The sequence below is a fragment of the Pezoporus flaviventris genome, unplaced genomic scaffold, assembly GCF_033815535.1.
Source record: "Pezoporus flaviventris isolate CSIRO_AGI_PZ_B2104156 unplaced genomic scaffold, CSIRO_AGI_Pfla_v1 ptg000176l, whole genome shotgun sequence".
Taxonomy (NCBI): domain Eukaryota; kingdom Metazoa; phylum Chordata; class Aves; order Psittaciformes; family Psittacidae; genus Pezoporus; species Pezoporus flaviventris.
In genome coordinates, this window is record NW_026892724.1 from 435844 (window position 1) to 453518 (window position 17675).

The 17675-nt window shown below is 41.8% G+C and overlaps 2 protein-coding genes across 8 annotated transcripts; both read right to left on the reverse strand.

Moving 5' to 3' along the window:
- Positions 1-266: 266 nt before the first annotated feature.
- SRSF10 (serine and arginine rich splicing factor 10) lies at positions 267-10518 on the reverse strand. 7 transcript variants are annotated; one of them, XM_061480312.1, is made up of 7 exons: positions 10337-10516; positions 8362-8468; positions 6533-6634; positions 5152-5314; positions 4807-4860; positions 4533-4634; positions 267-1507 (listed from the first exon to the last, which is right to left on the reverse strand). In XM_061480312.1, the coding sequence occupies exons 1-7, from the start codon at positions 10399-10401 to the stop codon at positions 1489-1491; spliced, it is 612 nt and encodes a 203-aa protein (XP_061336296.1). In that variant the 5' UTR covers positions 10402-10516; the 3' UTR covers positions 267-1488. The 7 variants fall into 7 exon arrangements, with proteins under 7 accessions (XP_061336296.1, XP_061336294.1, XP_061336299.1 ...); XM_061480310.1 differs by lacking the exon at positions 10337-10516 and adding exons at positions 7506-7905; positions 9883-10015 and having other exon boundaries at positions 267-4634; positions 6533-6654; positions 8297-8468; XM_061480315.1 differs by lacking the exon at positions 4533-4634 and having other exon boundaries at positions 4807-4857; positions 10337-10518.
- Positions 10519-12946: 2428 nt separating this feature from the next.
- Positions 12947-16133, reverse strand: LOC133283452 (fatty acid-binding protein, liver). The gene is made up of 4 exons (XM_061480203.1): positions 15983-16133; positions 14801-14973; positions 14430-14519; positions 12947-13369 (listed from the first exon to the last, which is right to left on the reverse strand). The coding sequence occupies exons 1-4, from the start codon at positions 16047-16049 to the stop codon at positions 13319-13321; spliced, it is 381 nt and encodes a 126-aa protein (XP_061336187.1). The 5' UTR covers positions 16050-16133; the 3' UTR covers positions 12947-13318.
- Between the last annotated feature and the right edge of the window lie 1542 nt (positions 16134-17675).

A 17675-nucleotide genomic window follows, 5' to 3' on the forward strand; every position in this document is an offset into this window, starting at 1 on the left:
CTGGCAAGTACTCCACACACACAAAATGGGCTGGAAATGGGAAGAGATTTCTTCACCACAGTCCTCTCCTTTGGACCTCACAGTGCTGATAATGAACACTGACCTTACCCAAAGCTCACATGGAGCCTGCTGGGGCCATGAGCTCTGCTCAGGAAGGCCAGGCATGGAAGCGCAGAGAAGGACCCAGGGCTGGGGCAGCATCCCTGGGTGGTCCATCCCCAACAGCCCTTGCTGTGTTAATTAAGTCAGAAGCTGCTCTCAAGGTATAGTCAAAACGTGTACATTTTATTCCCAGTTCACAGGGTTGTTTGCACAGATGGAACACAAAACTCAAGAAGAAAGGATGTGTAGGAATAAAAACATCAGCATCTTTTGATCAAACACACTACAGGGTACACAGTCTCCCCTTCCTACTCTCGCCAGTAAGAGCATCTTTAGACACATACTATAGCAATGGACTACAGACTCTTTAAGCAAGTTACAAGATAAATGGAGAAAACCAGCAGTTATTAATGGGTGATTAAGTCCTAAAAATGTGTGAATTCATCCCTTTGTACTTCAAAATGTTACATCCCTGCCAGAACCCCAGTGGTGGTGCTGTAAGGCATCGACCCAACTGCCCTTCTCTGAACATTCTCCAAGCTGTTACCCCAGACAAAACAGCAAGAGAAAAAAGAAGCAGGCGCTCTTTCCAAGAGCTCAAACCAACATTTAAATCGAGTTTCCACTTTGAGTAAAGCCGTTATACTGTACATTGAACATCTTCAAAAGACACAGGAAGGATAACATTGAGCTGTCAGAGACCACTCTATTGCAGTCCCTAGTTTATAAACACCCAGCTACTCAACCACTACATGTAGGATTTGTAATTAACCACTTGGGCACATGGACTTTAGGTGAAAAAGGAGTTCCAAACGAGCCTTCTATTACTGCCGAAGTAAATCGACAATGCTGCAGACGCTTTGAGCACAGCCATGGCTGTCAGCAGAATTTTTACAATCTACTTCAATTCTACAGTTGTTTTTTTTTTTCAGGAATGACAAAAATAAAAAAAAAATTAAATCTATAGTTTACCACAGGAAAAAAAAAACCATGCCCAGAATCCCCACCATTCTTGAGACTCCAAAAGAAAGATGCCTACACACCATCTTTTGTAGCCTGCGTATGTTCTTGCATTCCAGCTGTGCATAACCTGCGGGCAGCTTGCATGAGACAGGCTACTGCTTTCTTAGAGCAGGACTAGACCCCTGTGCCAAGGGAGGAGGTGTTATCTAGCGGGGCTGTGGCTGGACTGGCGCCAATGCGTGAACATTCCCTGCCCTTTGGCCACATCCTGCTAACTCGTCCCCAACTGAAAGGCCCACAGAACAGCTTCTTCACAATTTTTCCATGGGAGCAAGAACTAGGACAACATCTTTATTCATGCACTCTTGAAACATCGTGGGTTTGTGTTCGGCTTTTCTGGCTTGTTCATATACACAAGTCAAGTCAAAGTTTAGTCCTACCTCTGGGAGAGAAAGAAAGAACCATCAGAACTCGCAGATACTGCATTATACTTGCAATGAACTGGATTTGCAAAACAAAAATAATTTAAACTGTGCTATACATCACTGTTGAGGCACACAACATAAGGACATGCTGACAAAACAGTCACGGTACAGTTAGTGTTACTCTGCAGTCTGGAATCAGCAGCTCAGCCTGGACACCGATGCTCTCCTCCCTCCGCCCCACCGGCCCAGCTCTAGTTCCTGGAGTGTTCATTACAGCAATCCCTGGCAGGGTGCTGACAGAACCAGACCCATGCTTGCCCACCACAGCCAGGTGCACCACTTCCATGTGGGATTTTAGTCTTGAAGACAATTATTAATGTAAGAGCACTGAGAAAGGGCAGGCTGTTCTGCTGTTAAAAGCAGAAAGCTACACCATAATCACAGCTCAACTTAAGAAGCCCAAGGGTGGGTTTATCAATGCAATTAAGTGCTTTTTAGAGTTGTTTTCCCTCAGTGGCCTAAGAACCGCCAGCTGCACAAATGCCAGAAGGCAGCCTGAGTTCTAAGCGTTCTCAACAAAGCTTTACCACCTTCTAGAGTGGCGCCAGTTTTAATACAGCAAATATAAATCAGTAAGAGATTTGGTTCTATACGAATCCTAACTGCTGGTAGTTCATCACCTGGCTAACAGTATCTGCATTGTAACCACAGGGCAGTCCAGCCAGCAATAATGAAAGTCAATGGAAAAGAAAGTTCAATACGTTAGACTAGAACATCTGCTTTCTTAGTTTGGCTAGTACCCCTCCAAAAAAAGTGAAGCCATCTTTGTTCAGACACTAAATGATAAATTCCTGACTTTACTGAAATACCATAGTAAGGAATTTACTCCATAAGGGATGCACAGGTCTGCTCCTAACCATGCTCTGGAGTCAAATTCTACAGCTACAATAATTCCAGTGGGTCAGTATTTCCTTCATTTTTTTATTACAGCATGTTTGCTAAATTTACAGCAAGCAGAAAATAAGCTGGGTCTTTAGTTATTTTGATCAAAACATCGATGTTTTAAAGGTAGTACACAATATCTGTTAAAAAGAACATATAAAAATACCTTTTTAGAAGCCTCTATAAGAAAGGAAATACAAAGTTTAATCCCACAACTTTCCTCTGCTAGAGCTGCACACTACTGCTACAGTTTTAAATAGACTTTTTGCTGTTTTTAAACTATACATCCAGGAAAGTCTACAAAATTAAAGAAACGTGCATATAAATGATTGCATAGCAGAACATGAACATTAACTGCAAACAGTAAAGGAAGAGTTAGAAATACTATCAAATGTACAAAGATTCTAGGATCAGCCCCTACGCACGTTCCGCTGCCGGTATTTCAAAGCCGTCTGCATTTCTGGAAAGGCCCCTCTGAACACACTAAACCCAAACCTACAACATTTCTCTACAAAAGGAACTTGTTGAAACCAACATCTTTGTATGCTACTAGGTAGGACAGCAGGGAACACTAGGTGTCTGTTGCTGGCTTTTGAAGGCGAATAGAAAAACCAACTCCAAAAGCCATTTTCATACCAAAGTATCTTGCCTTCTAGAGAAATACTGGTAAGATTACACACGGGTTTTGTTATTTTTCACATTCAATTTACTAAATATACTGTATTAGTGATAAACTAAATAGCTAGAGATGCAGCTCTTGTTCATATCCAACTGCAAACATTTGTTCTTAAGGAAATCTTGGAACTGAACCACTATCTGTTCTGAGGAAGAAGTGACCCAGACTCACTTGACCAAGTACTTTTTGCTGCGTACAAGCCAGCCTATGTTACTCAGGAAGAGATGGCTATGGATTATACCTAATACACCAACTAACCACAGGAGTCATTGGCAGAAAAGTTTAGTTCTTATATACTGTACACACACAACTCGAAACAATCTACTGGTATCTAACAGCAGGAAAACTAAGCAATTTAATGGTTAACTGCTCACTAAAATTTAGGATACAAAAACTGCATAAAATGTACACACAACCTAATATTTAGTTGCTCTGCTGTTTGCTGAAATCTGAACTGAATTTTCCAAATGCAAGGTGTTCCCCCCCCCCACCCCCCATTTCGTACTAGCTGCCAGGCCAAAGCAGCTATGCCTCTATCCTGACAAGTCACAGCACTGCACAAACTCTGAATGAGCTTCCAAGACCCACTCTCTCCCCACATAGTCCACGCAATGTTAGTACCATCTCCCCAGACAGCAGGGTTAAGGAGGAATCTCAAACCGCTCCATTCACTGACCCGCTCAGGACAGCGGGCATGGAGAACACAGAAACCTGCCTCTGAGCAATGGAAACATGAACCTGCCAGTCTGCGTGTCACAGCGGTCAGTGTTGTGCTACAGCTGTCCAGTTTTCCGTGTTATCACAAGGTTTAGCATTAAAGAACAAGTTAAACAGTTAGTTTAACTGTTCAGCACAAACTGGTACCAAATTTCTCTATGGGTATGACATTTTTAATAGGACAATGTTGCAAGTTACGATCAATCAAGTCATCACCAATATCTAAGCATTAGAAATGCAAATCTTTACAAAAATATACATAGAGACACCACAACCAAATCAGTAGCTGCCCGTGACATTTAACCAAGTGGACACTCTCTCTCCCTCTCTCTTTCTCGCTCTCTCAGTGGCTTCTCAACATTGTCTTAATTTTAACCATTTTCGGCTACAGGGAAAACTGACAAAGAGAATACTTTTTAGCACTGTTGCAACATCATATTCCTGATAATTTAAGTAAACTGAACTGTGTGTAAATGAATCTTACATGCCTAGACCCAACATGGATACACTGTTAGTGGCCACTGGACTTGGGACTAGTCCATGACCTTGATCTGGATTTTGACCTAGATCTAGAATGTGATCTTGACTGTGATTTGGATCTAGCGGGTTCTTTTTTTCTCGATTCCTTTTCATATCTTGAGCTGGACTTATAGTGTGTTTTAGAATCTGTTTTAGAAGTGCCTCTAGATTTGGTGTGAGATGCAGACCTAGACCGTGATTTAGCCTTCATTTCTTTCTTGGGCTGTGACTTGGATCGTGATCTTGAATTGGACTTAGATCTTGAAAAAGATCGATTGCGGTGTTTGAACCTATCAGAATAAAGGGGAGAGAGGAGATTTGAATGTAAAAACACTATTCTTAGACATCTAGTACATTAAAAATTGTTTACCATTTTGCAGGAGAAACTTTTTTTTTTAACCCTATAGTTAAAGGAACACAGTGATCTAGTTTTCAATTTAAAGGATGTAAAAAGTACTTTACCTATCATTGTCCGAATGGCTTCTGCTACGACGAGGTCTTCCAGTAGGTCTACTGCTAAAAAGGTACATCAGAAAAAGTAAATGCTGACAAATACCTATGTGTATGTACAAATGCTTAATAAATTCTATCTCAAGCTGTGCATTTGCTTTTACTTATTCTGCACTGAAGCACAGAATCATTTCATTCAGTATTTCTGATTATGTAGCATGCAAAATATGCAACTCCCACAAGTTACTCCCACAATAGAAAACAATTATTCAAGACTTTAACAATTAACTAGGCAATGTGGTGTCTCTCTTCCAGCAGACTGCTTTGCAGCTGAAGCTGAACACACACTACACTTACTTTCTGGGACTATAGGATCTTCTATAGCTGTAATCAAAAGAACGACTTCTAGACCGTCTCCTTTCGTAACTCCGACTTCTAGATCGTCTGTATCTGTCATAGTCATCGTAACGAGAAGAGCTGTACAGGTTTCTCCCTTCCTTGGCTTTCATTTGATTTGGTGCTGTAAAAAATATCAACATTTAGCATTTTAAGTTCAAAAGTTCCCTTTAGTGACATTACTAATCCATATATCAGGTATTTAGACTGCTGTATGGCACTTCCCTTTAGCTGCTTATAAACACCAGACAAAAATTAATGCAGCTGTGTGGGCATTACAGATCTAGGGGGGGAAAAAACCCAACCAAACCAAGCCCTCAAAACCAGTAAGACAGGACTAATGCTCCATTACTGAAATTCTCATTCAAACCAGAAGACCATGCTCAAAGTGTTTTAAACACATCATGCTCTAGATAGTGAGCACTACCTACAATGAACACGATCTACAGACAGTGAACACTATCTGTACTCAATGGCTACAATTTTTACTTTTTAGAGTACTTCAGTTTACAATACTAAGGTAAATATGTTAATTTTTGTTCAAAACCTGGTAAGAAATCCCAGGACTGTACAGGACAGAGACTCATCCTTCAGAGTTTGTAAACCCCATTGATTTCAATACAAATTAATTGTGTGCATTTGAGGGAAATCTGGACAGTTGGGATGTTCTCTGACAGCTTGAACTGAAAGACCTTTAAGATGCTTTTATTACCAGGCTGCACTAAGTATTATAGTCCTAGCTTAGACCAACAGGTATGTGTTCAGTTTACTCACAGCATGGGGTTTTTTTACATCCTGTCCGTACCTATCTCTATATTAAGAATACGTATATGAGTAACAAATTTAAAAGACAATCTCTCTTTAGAATAATCTGTTCAGAAAATAGAAATTCTGTTCCATATTGAATTGAGATACCTTGACATTTACTTTTATCCTAAGGCCAAATGAACGAAGCTATTGCCTCAACCCTGGAAATCAGACTGCACTGGGAAGTGTCAACACAGCATCACTAACATGCTTCAACACAATATAAACATCACGACACCCTCAAACTGGGCTGCTGCTAATTTTGACAGTTCCCAGCAGTCAGACTTCCCTGCAGGAGTCACACAGAGCTCCACAATAAGCGCTTCAGGATTAGCAGCTCGCAGACAGTGACCGCTGTATTTAATGATCTGGTTTTAATTAAAATGAGTCATGAATAGTTACTGGATAAAATGCAAAACATCCACATCCTATTCATACACAAGCAAGAACATACCACAACAATTAGTAACACATGTAATGGTGCCTGGCACTGAACTTTAAGGCTAAAGTGCTGAAATACATTCAAGGCACTTACTCTTCCGATCCCCTTGTGCAAACTGGATTTCTATTTGCCGACCACAAATCCACTTTCGATCCAAATTATGGAGAGCATCTTCTGCATCACGGACATCTTCAAATGTGGCGAGTGTTAAGGTACTTGGGAATTTGAGCAGTTTACAGATTTGGTATTTAAAATAAAATACAAAAATCGGTTATTTTCTAATTTTACAGAGGGTTTTGTTCGTTTGTTTTAAAGTTCTTTTGGTCATACTACAGTACACACGAGGAATTATTTTTATTTATTAACCACCAGCTATCTGAGAACTCCTTTAATAAACTTGAAGTGTTATAATATGACCATGAACTTATCCACCAGCAAGCAGTTGCTATGCGATTCTCTTTTTCTTCTCCCACTTGTACTTATGCAAGGAAAAAAAAAACCCCTGGCATCCTTTTCAAAACACACTGTTAATGGTCATTTAGTTCTCTCCACTACATTGACTTTAATAAAATTAAACCCTACTTCTTAAATTACATTAGGCAACCAACAGTAGTAATTAACACATGCCTATTAGTTTTAGAACTGGGATAAAGCTTTCCCTTTTTTTCCCCAGCTAACTTCAGCTTGAATTATGTAGCACCACGGACACATATGCAGACCTCCTGCAGTCTGGGACACATGAAACCCTGCACTGTTGGTCAGGTCAGACAGTCAGCAACAGACATTACCGATTTTAATTCATGGGTCTGACCACTGCAGTAACTAACGCACCTTCTTCTAGCTATGTGACCTGAAAGAACAAATTGCCTTTCTCCTCGTAGCAACTCAGCTCACCATGAGCACCATCTACGCAGAACATGAACGCTCATGCTGTTGGCATGTATCTCGATAAACCAGGAGGAATGCACTTTCATTCAAGACCACAGTTACAGCAGCACTCACAAGAGAAATATTACAGGTTTTGTCAATGGACTAAACCAGAATTATTCATCAAATTACTGCTTACGTGACAAACAGAAGAACAACTGTTACTCTGTAGGATACATCAGGTATGACTCCTTTAATCTTGGCCACCATTCAACTTCATCTTGACCTTTAACTCTTTAAGTGCTTGTCAGAAGGACTTGTCATGAGATGCTTGGCCAAAAATGACAGAAGGCTTTATCTTTTACTTTGAAAAACAACCTTTTCCCCCTTTTGTGGATAAAGCGAAGCTTTGTCTCCCATTATGGCTTGTCCTTCTTCCAGCTTTTCTTTACTTTTTCTTTTCCCAAACTCTCCCTTCTCTTCAAGCCTGATCCTTAAGAGGTCTTTGGCTTGTCTACTTGCCTTAATTGTTGAACTCTACTCTAACGGTTCTTTCATGCTTTCTCTTTGGGGTCGCCATTACTGTACAGCTTTACATTCTGAGGCAACAACAGAGGACAGTAAATTAGGGGACAATATTAAAGAAAGAAGATCACCTCATTTTTTATACAATCTGATTTTGATCAAGTGTTCCAGTTCCCATTTGTTAAATTAACAATGAATACCAGCCACAGTTGCTAAGCACAAGTTTACTTAATATCAGTGATAATAAAAGTGTTTGCTAAACACTTTTGAGTCAGTGATAAATTTTCATTTAAACTATATAGTATTAATTTCAGTGACATAAGCAAGCTTTTATGTTACTGGACTTAAGCTTTGTAAAAAGGCAAAGAGCAACTAAGTTAATCTTCAAAAATAACAAAACACCACAACATAAGTAAGACACTTATTAGATACAACACAAAAGTAAACTGCTTTTTTGTTTGTTACCTCTTACACAAACTTGAATTTCAAACTCCAACACCCCTCACTACTCAGCCATCTGAAGAAAGGATATTGAACATAAGCAAATCCTCTGGGACGACGAGTGTAGAAGTCAAGTGGAACGTACACATCAACTATAGGCCCATAACGACCAAATTCACGGCGCAAGTCTTCAGACCTAGAACATCACAAATATTTTATGTTTTTTCCCCCTATTTAAGGTGTTAAAAAACATCCATCAAATTAAAAAAAAAATAGGCATTTTATTTTATTTCAATCTACACTCAAATGACCACCATCTTTTTGGAAGCAGCTGATAGAGAAAAATATAACAAACCATTCTGGGAGGAAAGTATTTGAGCAGCTCAGTTACACACCAGGCTTTTCTGAACCACTCAGGACTTGGGATGCTGAGGATACACCTCAGTTTTTTGAAACCACTTCAGTACAACTAACGGAAGCATAAACTAAGTGACACACACTAGTTCATTCAGTGCAGGATGGACTAGGAAAGGATGGCAGAGAGTGAAAAGCAGGACCCAAGAATTACTGTTATTCAAGTACCTCAGGTAACTCTTGAGAATGATTCTGGAACATGCAAACACCAACTGCAAGATCCACGTAAACAGTATGAGAATAAACCAGTCACACAAACTCATTTCCATAGAAAAATCAATACTTAAAACCACATCAAATAGAACAAAACTTGAGTGAGCAACTACTCATGCCCTTAGGATAGCTTTTCCAAATAACCGAGCACAAAACTGTTCGGATCTGCAACTACTCTGGGAACAAGTTCCATCTCCTCAGAGAGGTTTCTAAATCACATCAGCCTCTTTAGATGGATTTTTATGTCATTTGATGACAACAGCATGTATGAGAAAGACCGATATTTATGTGGTACGAAAGAGTGACTATCATTTCTCCTTATCATCTGGGAAAGAATCTACAGCACATATAATCAATAATGGCAGAAGGGAACTACAACCAACACTGAGATCTCACAATCAAACCATCTCCAAGCATGTACCATCTAAGCACAAGCTTATGGGGAAAGCCCTAATAGGACCTTCTACTACAAGCTTTTAATTTTAAAAAGCCTAGAAGCAACAGTCTTCCTTGACTGTTCTTACAGTGAAATAAATACTGGAAAGAGGAAAGAAAAATCACACACACGAAAAACCTGAAGCTGTTTACACTTTTTATCACAATAATGCTCTCGATTCATCCCATTCCATCGTGCCCATGCTATCGTTATGTGCTGGACAATTTCAGTGCGAGCTGCACAGGCAGAAAGTTTAGAAACTCCCATTTGTGTTTTACACTGCTCGACCTCACAGGAACTCCCAGACAAGTTCTACAGCGATTATCAACCTGAGAGTGCTCCAGCTCACACGTGCATTTGATATTAATGCACTCTATAAACGTTTCAAAGTTGACAACAGACACAAACGGGACATGATAAACTGCCAAAGAAAAATAGAGGAATCAGCAGTTTGCTAAAAATAATCAATAAATAAGAACCTATACAATGCACTTTTGATTTAACTCCCTATGAAGAGTTACTGCACTAAGCTGCTGCATACGTTTACCCCGTACGGACTCTTCCTACAATGCAGTTACGTTCCCCCCCCCCCCGCTCCCGAGCGCCGTACAGAACAATTAACGCAGCAACGCTCCGCCTGCACTGGCAGCGAGCCCCGCACTAACGGGACCGGCTGCGCCGTGAATCCCGGGACACCCTGAGCAAAGGCGCCGCGTTCTCCCCTCCCGTCCCGGCCGCCGCGTTTCCACCTCCGGCCCAGCATTGTTCTCCCTGGACGCCGTTTTGGAACCGGCCTCGTGGGGAAGGGTCAGCGGGAGCAGCACCGCGGGGCGGGCAGTGGCGAGTGGCGCGGGAGGCGAGGCGGGAGAGCGGCCGCGCATCGGCGGCGAACCGAGGCCTCCCCCTCCCCGCGCCCCTCCGGCGGCGGCCGCCCGCGCGGCCTAGCGAGCCCGCCAAAGCCTGCGCAGCCCCCGCGCCTCGCTGGCGCCGCCCGCACTCACCGGGTGTCATCGGCCACGTTCCGCACGAAGAGCGAGGTGTTGGGGGGCCGCAGGTAGCGGGACATGGCTGCGGGGGGCGCGGGGCGGGCACAGCGAGCGCGCGGCGGGGCCCAGGCGCTGCGGAGCCGAGCGCTGAGGCGACCCTGCGAGCTGCGAGCAGCGCCACCGCCGCCCGCGCGCCGACTCTCGCGAGACTTCCCGCGGGGCTTCCGGCGGGAGAGAAGAGAGCTCGGCGGCCGAGAGGCGCCAAAACAGGGCCCTGCCCCCTCACTGCGCATGCGCAGAGCGCGCGCGCCAGCCCCCACTCACCGCCCGGGCGGGAGCTTCGCCGCCGCGCGCTCCTGCAGCTCGCGCATGCGCAGTGCTCCCCCCCCCGGCGACTCCTCGGTTTTCCCGCCGAAAGAGGGAGAAGCGCGCGGGCAAAATGGCGGGCGGGCGGCGGTGTGAGGCGGCGGCGGTGCCGGGCTGCAGGGGCCCTGTGCCGGGCCTGCCTCCGTGCCTGGAGGCATCGCTGTTCTGCAGCCCCGTCACTGACAGCGGTGTTGTGCTCCTGGGCTCGTCACCGTGCACATGCAGAGCAGGGTTTTCACTGAAGCCGTTTGTGTGGTGAGAGCAATGAAGTAGGTGGGTAGAGAGATTGTTCCTTAACACCCCAGGGTTTGATCGCCATCGGTGTTAAATGGTAGATGGGCAGTCACAGGTTGGTGTGATGAAGGGTTCAGTAAAGCAAAGTGTCTCCACCTTTGTTGGTGTGAGGAATGTTCCCCAAACAGCAGTGTAGAGAGAAAAGAGACTTCCAAGTTCATGCAGTTGTGGTGTGTTTGTCACTGGTGTACTTCAGCTTTACTATGTGTAATGATTGAACATGAAGGAAAACTCCGGTGGGTGGACGAACACTGCTGCTTGCATCCTGGCAATCTCACACTAAGAACACCATAGGGTGTGACTGACGGGTGAAGTTTGATCCCGGACACATTTATGCCAACTATTTATGCTGCTTTTTGAAAAAAAAAGAAGAAAATGCTGGCGCTTGTATGCTGAGTGCTCTCTGCTCAGAACTGCAGAAGAGAGATGGGGGTCTCAGTGTGTCCTGCATTTAGTGTTTAGTTTAACGTTGCTCTGCTCTAAGCATGCTGGCAGCATGCTGAGTCTGCTGCCTTATGTGATCCGTGCACAGATCTGCTTCCACGAGTCATCAAAAGAATGTGAAGAATCAAGCCAAGGAAGCACGTGGGAGCCTGGAGTTCTGGTGGGGATGGGTAGCACAAAGCAGAAATAAATTATTCTGTGGAGACATTCTGAGAAACAATGGAGCCACCGAGGAGTGGGGTTTGGTGATGGGCAGAAACACTTCCCGCCAGGATTGCCTCTCCGGAGCTGTTCAAATTGGAAGCGAGCAGTCTTGAACAGCATCCAAATAACGTTATAAATACTCCCATGGGGTCCTTTGCAGAAAATTCCCTTGGTTTTGTGGAAGAGTGGATCCATTTCTATTGTCCAAACTCATACAAGATTGTCATCCCGAAATGATGTATGACTTTGGACAGTGGGGCAAGGGTCCCAATCTGATCAAAATCCTTTAAGGAGCTGCACTGAATATTTCACCTAAATGTGGGATGTCCTGTGACAGTACATTGCCATTGGATTGAGAAGATTGGCCTCCTTCTTGGAAATGCTAAATCACCACAATGAGAAGTGAGGGAGATGAAGTCTGCTTTCAAGAGCTTGTAGTGCTTTCAAATTAAAATGGTTTAGCATCAGTTTAAGTTCTGTATAGGTTAATGTGGTTTTAGTATGCATTATCTACAATCTATAACTTAAACTGCCTTTGTATACCCATTGTGTATTGAGGTTGAACATTAATAAGGGATTGAACAGGGAGGAAGTGAGTTTGCAAGGCAGATTAGGCCAAGTGAGCTGGGAATATATGAGTAGCTATTGAATCAAAACAAGACTTTTGTGTTTCTTTCAAAAGCAGATGTTTTGCTTTAACATCATTCCTGTTTTATTCCCGTTATAATGCATCAAAGCAAATACTTGTAACAGGCTTTACTAGTGTGGTCTTCAGGGAAATGCATTGTCTCTGTATTGGTTTAGAAATAAACCTGAGCATCTCGTACTTTGTAGCCTACACTTAACCGATTCAGGATTTGATCATTGAAGACCTGCAGTGTTCTCTGGGTTTGCTGTTGGACAACAGTGCTGTTTTGTCGTGTTTCAGTGTGTAGTTGGCAGCAGTTACCAAGCAACTGCCAAACAGAGGTGTTTCAAGCTCTTATATGGCTCTCTGCAGTACCAGTGCTTTAAAGCAGCCTTCTCCTGAGTTTTACCAGTGGCTTGGCTTCTGTTCTGATCTTGTTATGTGTAACTCCATTGAATTTAATTTATTCTGCAAATTGGAAGAGTGTTTAATTCCCTTTGCTCTTGTAGTGCCTCATTTTTGTTTAATTGTACTCTGGTGTACTTCAGTTTAAGAGCAGTCGTTCCTATTATTACTTTTATGACTGTTAAATACTTCATTGCTTTTAAAATATTACTGTTTCTATTTCTGTTACAGATCAGCTAAACCAAAGTCTAATTTTTCTTTGCTGGCTAGATACAGAGAAAGGGTTTTAGTAGAAGATGAAACTTTATTAGACAAAGGAACTAAAGCTAAATGTGTTAATTGAGCATGTAAAAAATCGAGGCATTTCTGTCAGCTTTTGTCCACTCCCAAGGATCATTCTGATAAATCACAGTGTTTCAGTTAACATCCAGGTTTGGTTGTCTGGGAGGCAGACTTCTGTCACTTGGAGTGCAGAAGTGTACTCAGGGGGAAAATACAGTCTTACAATTATGGGAATTATGGGAATTGGTGTGTGTGTGAAAGGAGAGTAGAAGTCACAGTTATTTTCCGTTCTATTTTGTCACATAATGAAGATCACACCTTTTGGAAACGGCACTTTAGGTATGTAAAGATGTCACAAAGAAGGTGATCTGGCTTTAAACCCTCTTGCTTCTTCTGACAAGCGTTACTCCACCATAAGTCATAGTCTGTAGAAGACAAATATGCATAACTTGGTTTTAATTTAGACTTTAGGAAGTCTATTTTTAGCTAAGTGGTTGGAAGTTTCTGTAGTTTATGTTTAAATCCATCTTATTCCATAAGCAAATACATTTACAGCACCTGCTTACAAATACGTGTATAACATTCATACCAAGAAAAGTATTTTTACAAAACCAGCTCTGGAGATTGAAAACCTAAATATAAATGTCACCATCAACTACATTTTTTCACTCTGTTTTAAGGGGTATCATAGATGATGCTTCCTGTAAGAGAAATTATTGTCCCAAATAGCTATTGCTTCTTTTGTCCGGTTTTGTGCTTCCTTAATGTTAGAAAAGTAGTTGGAGATACTCAAAATGATCTTAGGGTATTGTATGTCCAAAACATAGGACTTTAGTGCACTTAGCTGTAGTAGTTCTTGTAGCAGTCTTTACCCAAGTGGGTGCTTCTTAGAAGCCAAGTGAGCTTAACTATAGAGAAAAGCTTTGTCATTACCCAACAGCTTAGAGCTAACCAAAGAACTTTGAAGAATTATAGGTGGAATGAGTGTATTGTACATTTTCAGGTTTGACTCAGCCTTTACTTTCTTTTCGGCAGGAATGCTGTAGATAAAGGTAAGGGTGGAAACGCTGCTGTAATAATTGAGAGGAATTTATGAGGAGTCTTTCTGCTCCATGCTCAAGCAGCTACGGCCCTTCGGAATAGAATTGGCCCCAGGGTGGTGATTAATAAAAAGATTTGTTGAGCACCTTCCATTAAATATATGGGCAGTGTTGAAAGAGGATTCAGTTAAGGCAGTTGGTTTTAATAAGAAACAGGAATAATAAAGGTACTGCTAGTATTTTCCGCTAACTGTGGTTAGTCTGAAATACTCCATCTGATTTCTGTATCTGCAGATTTAAGCACCTGTAAGGAATTCCACAAGTAATGTGGTAGTTCTGGGGCCAGGATTTGTATAAGGTGTTGAGCTTACACTAAAAAACCAATCAGCACAGAACACTTTCCTTCAACATTTTTTTTAACACACCATTATTTTCTGACACGTACCTCCACCATTTCACCTCCTTTAATTTCTTGCTCATGATGGAATTTGTCTGACTTGCACACGAGCTTCCCATTTACCATGTTCACAGTGCACTGTTGAAGCAGATTTAAAAGTTGTAAAACATTTAGAGTTTGGAGCTTGGTTAGAATAAGCAGATGACTGTAGGAAATAAACGATGTCAGTGTTTCATAATCACATCTGTGAAGTTCCAACTGCAGACCACAGCATTTGAACAGGAGTTTTAGAAGAAACACTTTTGTTGAAATGATAGAACTGTGCACTAACAGAAGTGGTACAAGCAAGTCTCACTCAGACACAGAAACTGAAGTATAAGGATGAACGAATTGATGCAGCCATTCCTGAAATGCAGTACCTTTAGCTTTCTGCCATCCATGGTAGTAATATCAGCCTCTTTTCCAAGTGTAAACGAGTTAGTTACAGATTGCTTGGGTGTCTTTGATGTCACAACAAAATCCTCTCCTTTTTGTTGTATTTCAACAACAGGTTTAATATCTCTGGCAAGTTTGATAAGGTCATCTGGCAATGCTGTAAAAAAGGCAAAAAAGGACTTTCTCTGTTATGAAGAAGTGTGTTGATGTGAAAGAGCAAATTTGTTTTTCCAAAGAGAAAAGAAATAGAAAGTGAAGTCCAGGTTAAAAGGCCAATCCTGGTTTGAATTCCTCACTTCTCTGTGGGGATGTTGTTCCATTCTGTCCAGCCCGTGTAGATTAGATTTGCTACTCTTGCGTCAGAGTGTGCATTGTTCCGTTCAGTAGTGGTTTGCCATGTGATGGTGTTTCTCCATGACAAAAACCATGTGTGTATTGTTTTGTTTCCCTCACCTCGTCCCAGGAGGACTGGAGGTGCTAGTGTCTGGCTAGTCAGAGCTGCAGCAGCACATGTAGCCTGACTACTGTATCAGAGCATCTCTGGTATGTTGTGAGAGTATCACCCTTAGCAACAGAGAGACTGGTTCAGGCGTTGTACTGTCGGGGTAGGCTTGTCAACTGTAACTGCATCTTATTCTGCTGAGTAGCTCTTGCATACTCTTAAAACCCCTTAAACTCTTAATACTCTTAAAAACAAATAAAATGTGTTTTGCCAAGATTGTCAAGAGGATAAGTGCATTTTTATTAATGTAGGCACCCACTAAATCATAACCACTGAGTCTGTTCCTTACAGATCACTAAGCACCAGTTACATACATTAATCACTCATGCATCTGTAGGTCATTGACAGTTTGTTTCTAGTTAAATGTATTTCTAAAGTTATGTGTTAATCAAAACAAGTTGATTTCTGTTATGCCTCTTCTTTCATGAGGGACTCATGTAATGTTGAGAAAGGGATTTGGGGGTTATCTCTAACCTTTCTACGCTGATTTGTATGATATTCAGTTTCTTTTTTTTACAAATTAGGCCCGACAGCCTCGACAGCCAGGGAGTAGTTTGTCATCCAAACAAAAGAAAGAAAACATAGAAATGCAGTGATGGCAGATGCCATGCAAAGTGTGTGCTGCAGTCCGAGGAAGGGATTTCAGAAGTAACCAGACACTTACCAAGAGCTTTCAGAAACTCTTCGTAGTTTTCTTGAGCATAGACCTGCCAGGTTCCATTGAATGCCATTATGGATGTATGACACAGCTTGGGGTGGTGGTGCTGGCAGGAAAGTGAGGGCTCTCCCTGGTCATCCAGATGCTATTTATGGAAAGGGATCACAAGCCCAAATTGTGAGATGACTGGTGAATTATTAACCATGGAGGAACAATTATTAATCATTTATTTGTTCCTAGTGAGCATAACCTCTCGTTCATGACCAGCTGGCTTGGGATGGTTTGTTTATTGTGGGTTACTGAACCCGGGTATTCATAATTGTTGTAAAGTGTTTCATAGATTAATTTGTTTTTGTTCTGTTCACAACTTCAATGCTTAATACATTTTCTGTGGTGTGGATAGAATTCCTCAGGTAAAATGGCATCCTTTGCAATGGATGTAAGGTAATTACTGTCTTACAGCAGGAACTTCCTAATTATCTCAACTTCTGCTATGGGCACTTGAACCTTAAATGGAGGGAGTAAAATCTGCAGCTATTCCTTCCAGAAATGTGGGCCTGCAGTTCCATGAGGATGAGGAAAGTGGTGTTGGATTGGGACAGTCAGTTACGAGTTTAGCCAGCAGGTGTCAGTGATGCACATCTAAATCTGATTTAATTCCGTTTATTATTGCTTGTTCTAATAATCATGGCATGCATAGAGGATTAAAGGTAAAATAAAACGTGGACCATTGCTCGGAGGCTGAGCTGAGAGAAGTAAACAGGATGTATTATTTCTCTTCTCACCCATCGCACCACGAATTCCTCACTCACTGTAGCTGTTGAGTGATATTCCTCACTGTCTGGGCAAGCGTGACTGTTGATTTTGGAAGACATTCATTAGATTTTGTGCCTTACAGTTATATTGCTTAATTCAAATAGAGTCTGTATCCTAGGGGTAGGTGACCTTTCGAAGTTAACTTTTATTACTCCATACCGGTCAGCAATTCTTCTATTTAAATAGAAAACCAATGCTGAACGTACAAATTCACAACAACTTTTTTTTTTTTTTTAACTTTGTAAACTTGAAGAAAATTCACAACAAAGAGCCAATTCCATAATTACATTTCCATATGGTAATCCCCGAGTAGCAAGAATGAAATGATGATAATGGACAAAGCTGTATTTTTGAGGGGGAAGGGAAGGTGTTTAACACACATGGGTTTTAGAAGTGCATGTTTATTTTGGAGTTACTCTAGGACACAGTTCACCTGGTTTTCCACAGAGTGATGTTACTGTCAGAAGGGCCTGCTTTTCTTTCTCATTCTTAAAGTAAATCTGTGCCATTAGCTAAACTCTTACTTTTTAGTATTATTACATTTAATAATTAAATGATATACATTTAATTTAATCTAAAGAAATGTGTGAAATGTAACTGCCTTTGTTCACATGATTGGTAACCCCATAGAGGACTGCTGGGCTCATTTACATTGATACTGGGACAGCAGCATCCCTCAAGTAACCAGGAAAAATACTGCTACTGTGAGGACAATTTATACTAGTTTGTGGAGCAAGGTAAGGTGCTGTTTTGCTGAATCAATCTGCTTAGCCTAATGGCTGTATCAGGAATGCAGTCACTTACCACTCACTGACAGGGTTTTACAGGTGGGGCTAGGAGTGTAGCTGTGGCTTCAGAGCAGTTGAGAGGCCACACTTTATTC